Source organism: Palaemon carinicauda, chromosome 31 (genome assembly GCF_036898095.1).
Source record: "Palaemon carinicauda isolate YSFRI2023 chromosome 31, ASM3689809v2, whole genome shotgun sequence".
NCBI classification, from domain to species: Eukaryota; Metazoa; Arthropoda; class Malacostraca; order Decapoda; family Palaemonidae; genus Palaemon; species Palaemon carinicauda.
Window position 1 is genome coordinate 17463837 of NC_090755.1, and position 7061 is coordinate 17470897.

The 7061-nt window shown below is 34.6% G+C and overlaps 1 protein-coding gene and 1 long non-coding RNA gene across 2 annotated transcripts in view; one reads left to right on the forward strand and one right to left on the reverse strand.

Moving 5' to 3' along the window:
- The window catches only part of LOC137624893 (carboxypeptidase B-like), a 57216-nt gene extending 55033 nt beyond the window's left edge, over positions 1-2183 (forward strand). Inside the window, exon 13 of the mRNA XM_068355831.1 lies at positions 1716-2183. Coding sequence (XP_068211932.1) covers positions 1716-1778 — 63 coding nt within the window. The 3' untranslated portion in view covers positions 1779-2183. The remainder of the gene's footprint in view (positions 1-1715) is intronic.
- Positions 1-5011, reverse strand: part of LOC137624895 (uncharacterized) — a 227285-nt gene extending 222274 nt beyond the window's left edge. The window contains exon 1 of the long non-coding RNA XR_011040782.1: positions 4979-5011. This is a non-coding gene — a long non-coding RNA (uncharacterized lncRNA). The remainder of the gene's footprint in view (positions 1-4978) is intronic.
- Positions 5012-7061: the final 2050 nt, after the last annotated feature.

Below are 7061 nucleotides of genomic sequence, written 5' to 3' on the forward strand. Positions count from 1 at the left end.
GTAAGTCGTTTTCTTTGCACTCTTTAATTCAATGGTTGTGGTGACCAATGTGGTAACGTCCCTAACTGGTAACGCCAGACTGAGGTTCAAGTCCCGCTCAAACTCGTTAGTTTCTTTGGTCGCTGCAACCCCACAATCCTTGTGAATTAAAGATGAGGGGGTTTTTGGGGAGCCTATAGTTCTATCAGCTGAGTCATCAGCAACCATTGCCTGGTCCTAGCTTGGGTGGAGAGGGGCTTGGGCACTGATCATATGTATATATGGTCAATCTCTAAGGCATTGTCCTCTTCGATAGGACAATGTCAATGTCCCTTGCCTCTGCCATTCATGAGCGGCCTTTCAACCTTTAAGCCTTTATCCATTTAATTTTCTTCTTCCTCTCAATATGAAGTCAGCCAACCACGATTTGTATTTTGTTGGGCTTTTCTTGCTTGCTCATTTTTCGTTGAATATGTATCTCATTGATTATTAATTTCTATTTAAGCCTTTCTAGTCTCATGATGAACATTGTTTATATCTAGCAATATTTATCTTTGATTCTGGCAAATTTTCATTGTTTCCCAGTTCATCTTCAAAATCAGCTGTTCGTTCATCAATACAGAAATAAAAAGTTATGAAACGACCTTACGAAAAACATAAAAGACTTCGAACAAAACGCCTCTCTGTATAATATCGAGAAGAGGAATATGTGAAGAATCCCAAGGAAGATATAAATAAAACATTCTCAGTAGAGCTGGATGTGACGGTAGATAAGATGCAGACATGTATTGTAAACAAGGGATAAGGTATAATGGTGCAATGGTGCAAGAGTATAAACACAAATTTGGTTTGTGAGGAGTGACAATACACACTAACTTAAAAGGTGGTCAAAGAGTAGATGTTATACAAGTAGAACAAATACTGTTCTTGAAAGAATTCTAAGGTATATCCTGATGGAAAATTAAAAGCATGTGTTCAGATGGGGAAAAAATTGCTAAGTTTATCAAATTCAGTGACAAGCGTACAACTAGATGGTATATCATCCAGAGAAAACCTAATATTGTGTACCCTCTTGTTGTAGTAAGGTTGTCGCTGGCTCTGGTAAATTTAGTCAATGTTTTTGTTTTTAAATTCTGGTTAATCTGGTTGCAGTGCACATAATGAACAAGCGTCTTCCCATCTCTCTCTCTCTTTTCTTAAGATAACCATCGGTATTCTTTCAATTACGGTATCTGTCACATCTCCCAAATTTGTTTTTGACCAGCTTGTATGTCACAGCACGTATTGGCCCTCCTCTTACCAATGAACAAAATTGTTGTTTTTATTCTTGCACCTTAACTCTAGCTTGCAATCCATGTTTACTCATCGGTGCATCATATCCACCACTTCACCCTACTCATGTTAATTTTCACTAAGGTTGTTTGATCCATTTTTCCCCAATGATTATTCACATAACCTGCTGCCTGGTACTGAGAGGCTCTATTTTATAAACTTTCTTATTTACTATTTAGCTTTGTGTGCTCTTTCTACTTGACTCACTTCAAGTCCCTCCTTTGAAATGGATGTTGACAGGTCACGAACTCTTTATATAATACACAGCACAATTCTACAGTATATGGAATATCTAATTCAAATATGTAAATAAATAAAGTAAATGTAAATTGGACAGTTAGCAGAAGTTTCCTTCTTTTGAATCTGTCTCCAGTTTTTCCTATTAAATATAATTAATCCGACAGGTAAATGATGCCTGGACTGCAGTGAAATACATGGGTACACTGGTCCAAAGTAAGTATACATGAAGAGAGATGACGAATAAAAGAAAAGGGTCCTGCAAGTAAAATGACACAAACTACTTTACTGTATCTGATAACTCTGATCATATAATCAAATTAAATAATACTGAAATCGTATTTCATTTTTATTCACGTGCTTATTGAATTGGTAATAAAAAATTGTCATTCTTTGCAGTATAGCGTAGTACAGTATTTCATTACTTTGCTTCTTTCTAATGACTAATTTCAATTATTGGTTGCAATTATGAAAACAAAATTACTCAATTTATTTAGATCGTGCGCGTTATTATTTGAAATTTTCTTATTTGTACTTAGCAACAATTATAGAAGAGTCTATGGTTTGGAATAAATTTAGCAACAATTGTAGAAGTGTCTATGGTTTAGAATAAATTTAGCAACAATTGTAGAAGAATCTGGTGTGGAATAAATTTCAGTTTTCAGAACATTTTGTTTTCATCAATTCTTTTCTATCCTTCCATGTAGCTATAAGGCTGTGATACTATAAATGTCATCCTCGGATGAAAGCTTTAGACAATCATATTTCATATTAATGTACATTCAATGCTGTGGCAGATATCGTGATAATCTTAATATTTAGTCTCTTTCGTGTCATGGAACCAAAACCTAAAATTACTGATCGTCATTTCTTGCAGAGATGTTCAGGTCTTTGATTTATTCTCAATTAAAAATGGGATATTCAGACTAAATTTTTATCCATTTACGAGTTGAAAACATTCTTTGAATGCTTCACCAAATTGACTAAATTTTTATCCATTTACGAGTTGAAAACATTCTTTGAATGCTTCACCAAATTGACTAAATTTTTATCCATTTACGAGTTGAAAACATTCTTTGAATGCTTCACCAAATTGACTAAATTTTTATCCATTTACGAGTTGAAAACATTCTTTGAATGCTTCGCCAAATTGACTAAATTTTTATCCATTTACGAGTTGAAAACATTCTTTGAATGCTTCACCAAATTGACTAAATTTTTATCCATTTATGAGTTGAAAACATTTTTTGAATACTTCACCAAAATTGACTCAGCTGTGATGTTATGCTTAAGCTTTAAAAGATTGTTGCTTAATAAAAAGCTGATCCTGACACTGCAAAATCCAATCATAAAATCGGAGTTAAAATCTTTCAGAAATAATTAGCAGATAATCAACAAGGATGCAAGGATGATTACAATATAGCTAAAGGTTCACATGTGCAATATCCGTATCATAGTGCATAAAGGATGCAGAGATAATTTGGGGTACAGAGCAATTCAGTCTTACAACATGCGTTATACAGCAACAGGGTCCTTGGTGTGACATATCGTTGTGTGACATATCGTTATGCACATCCATGCAAGGACGGATTAAGCTCTTTAGAGGCCTAAGGACTTAAAGAGTTTGGTGCCTTACATATGTTGAGTGTAATTCAAAATATAAGCAAAACAAACCAAACTAAAATTTGTCCACCGAAATCAAACAAATCTAACATTAAAAAAATTGACTATGTTTATTTTTGTACACTTTCACTTGCATTTGACAAGTTTCCTCCTGCTGTTTAAACATATCAAATGAATCTCCAGTGAACAGCGGAGTACTCCGAGGGAATGTGTTGTCACTTATGTTGATTATCCTCCTCATGAATTTTGTAATGTGTACAACAGTCACAGATGGTGGAGAAAGATTGGACTGGATTGGTGATAAGAATTAAGCAGACCTAGAGTATGCTGATGATGCTGTCATTAGCAGAACACCATAGGATTTGCAATGCTTGCTTACCAGAATGCATTAAATATCACACAAGATTGGGCTAAAGATAAATAGAAGAAAGACAGAGATGATGAGAACGGAGTATACAATGGAAGATGAAATATCATTGGAAGGAGAAAGGATTAAAGAGGTGGAATCTTTTAAGTCTTTAGGAACTATGACCTCTAATACAGGGTCTCTAGAATTAGGGTTTAGTGGAAGACTGAAAAAAAGCAAATCACACTATGGCTAGGTTAAATAAAATTTGGAAATCAAATAGCCTAAAATTTCATATAAAAATCAGACTATATATCAGTTTAGTGAGATCGGTGTTACTCTATGGACATGAGTTATGGTATGACAATGAAACTGTTCTCCAAAGCCCTCAGAAGGATATTGTTAGCTGAAAGGACAGGGTTAGAAATGTAACTATAGGAGATTACTGGAATGCCACATGTGGATGAGATCATGATGAGGGGTAGATGGTGATGGTTTGGGCATGCTCTTCGTATATCCCAAGAGAGATTAGTTCACCAAACGTTCAGTTAAACTCCACAAAGCACTATATATATATATATATATATATATATATATATATATATATATATATATATATATATATATATATATATATATATATAAAATGAAATTTTATTGGACCCTAAATTTCCCGTAATGTTCAAAATAAGTCCTCCTGTGATGTTGCGTAGTCCCTTAGGCTCCGTCCACACGAACGAAGATTGTTCGGCGAACTTTGTTCAAAGGTCTTTAAGCTTGCGTCCAAACGATGGCAGTTGAGTAGTGATTCCTTTTACGGGTGATAAGAAAATGGAACATCCCACAGGCTGATTGATTGATTGATTTAAGGTTTTCTGGCATCCTGACATCTAAGGTCATTGACGCTGATCCCACAGGCTGAAAGAATGTTGTTTATACATCTATCAAGTTTAAAGTTGCCTCACGAGCCTAATTGTTAGGGGGAAAGAGTCGTTTTGTTGGAAAGTAATCAAATATCGATTCATCAGTGTCATATAATTAGATAACATGGGAGTTTTGAAAATTGAGCAGCAATCAACTGGACTTGAGCCACCACAAACACATTTACATAATGGAGTAACATCATCAATTCTCAAAGGGCTAAAAGAACCTCTTCTTGCTAACTAGCAGAAAATAACAGATAACATAAGAGCTAAGAATCTGCTGTCTTTATACAAAATAAAGGAAAAATACCATATGGGTGTACACATCCGTGAGCATCTAGGTCCACCAAGAGAGCTTTAACATCACAATACTAAAAAGCTTATCTAGTTACTTTAGGCTCAGGAAAACGAGAATGAGGAAGGTCAAGTTTCTCATTATTTGTGTGTGTTAAAATAATGGCTTATAAGTAATTAAAAAAAAGATATTCAATAAAACAAAACTAAAATACACGGCTCACATGAATCAGGATGGACTTACCTTTCTGAAGACGGTGAACCTGTAATTAACAAAATATCATTAATATTATAAAACTATATAATAAAAAACAAAGAAAATTTAGTTACATGCTCATTAGATCCCTTAATTACTTAAAATTTTGACCAATTTCTAGAATTTTAAATTAAGTTGTATTTTTTTTTTTTTTTTACAAAAAGAAATACCATTTTATTGTTGCATCTAAATCTAAAAATATGGTAATAAATCATGATAACCTGTAAATATATTAGCATTAATAATTGTGAATATTATGCAGTATTAATAGCGCTAATAAAAATATTTTTCCTACTGCAAATCACCCCACCATTCATAGCATATATTTATTTTTCTTTTAAATACAACTTGCTGTTTAATTTATAAACTAAATAGCCACTACGTAGAACGCAGAACTCCGCTGCGGCAGATTATTTATCGACATTTTGCTCAACCTTGACGTTGACCTTTGACCTTAACATGCATTGATTGGTGTGGATTTTCACACATTCAAATATGAACAAAGTTTGAAGTCTGTGACAATAATGTCCAAACTTATGACTGATTACGTGAATTGGACAGTTTGCTTAACCGTGGCCTTGACCTTCCAAATTTCAATCATTTCCAGCTTTCTACGTAAAATTTAATCCCTGCAAGTTTCATTACTCTACGATTAAAATTGTGACCAGGAAGTTGTTCACAAACAAACAAACAAACACACACACAAATAACAAACAAACAGGGGCGAAACAATCTCCTTCCAACTTCGTTGGCGGAGGTAATAACATTAAGTGTCCCTTCTGCATTGGCCTATCTTTTCTTTTAGGTAAACAATATATAAAAATATACTTCAATATAGGAAAAAGGTAATTACAATAACATTCATTATTTCAATATTAACCTATAGGTCGCGCAGCTTACTACGCATACAAAACAGCTCATTTTATAATTAATTTGTTATGTTCCTAGTTCTATGAAATATGGAATTTCTTCAATGAAGCTGGGATGACTGTTGAATTCATTAACGGGATATTGAATGACAGGTGGTGATCGCCCACTTCCCTGTTTAAGACTATGTTTGACCTTTGGCTTAGGACCGGGAAGGGGGGTTTTAGAGGTTGAATAAGTTTCAACTTTAAAGAACTCAGGTTTACATGGCTAGAAAGAAATACAAATAATCTAAAAAATTCATTTAGTTCAGTGAACAAAAACCTTTTGTCCTTTAAAATGACGATATTCACTTGTGGTGGAAGTAAATCCCTCTAGAACAAAACTGGTTGATTCTCTATTTTCCTTGGAAAATGCTGGACTACTTGATCCTGTTTGGGCTGAAGGAAGAAGATTCTAGTAACCTCCTACCAGCCTCCATATGAATAGGCTAATAAGACCAGGCCAGTACTTGGCTATGTACAGTAAAAAAAAAAATAAGTCTTGTCGTCTCCAGTGCCCCACTGTAACATCAAATATCTATAGATTCGTGAATTTCGGGTGAAGAAAATGATGTTGGGACAGAGGGCGAGAGGGGAGAGTACTTGTTACGAGCTGTAAGGGAAGTGATGGTTCGGGAAGCGAGGGAAATTATGTATGAAAGTAAATTTAATATAATTCCCATACGTTCCTAATTTTATTATTATTATTATTATTATTACTTACTAAACTACAACCCTAGTTGGAAAAGCAGTATGCTATAAGCCCAGGGGCTCCAACAGGGAAAATAGCTCAGTGCGGAAAGGAAAAAAGGAAAATAAAATATTCTAAGAAGAGTAACAACAATAAATATCTCCAATATAAACTAGAAAAACTTTAACAAAACAAGAGGAAGAGAAATAAGATAGGAGAGTGTGCTCGAGTGTACCCTCAAGCAAGAGAACTCTAACCCTAGACGGTGAAAGGCCATGGTACAGAGGCTATGGCACTACCCAAGACTAGAGAACAGTGGTTTGATTTTGGAGTGTCCTTCTCCTAGAAGAGCTGCTTACCATAGCTAAAGAGTCTCTTCTACCCTTATCAAGAGGAAAGTGGCACTGAACAATTACAGTGCAGTAACCCCTTGGGTGATGAAGAATTGTTTGGTAATCTGTGTTGTCAGGTG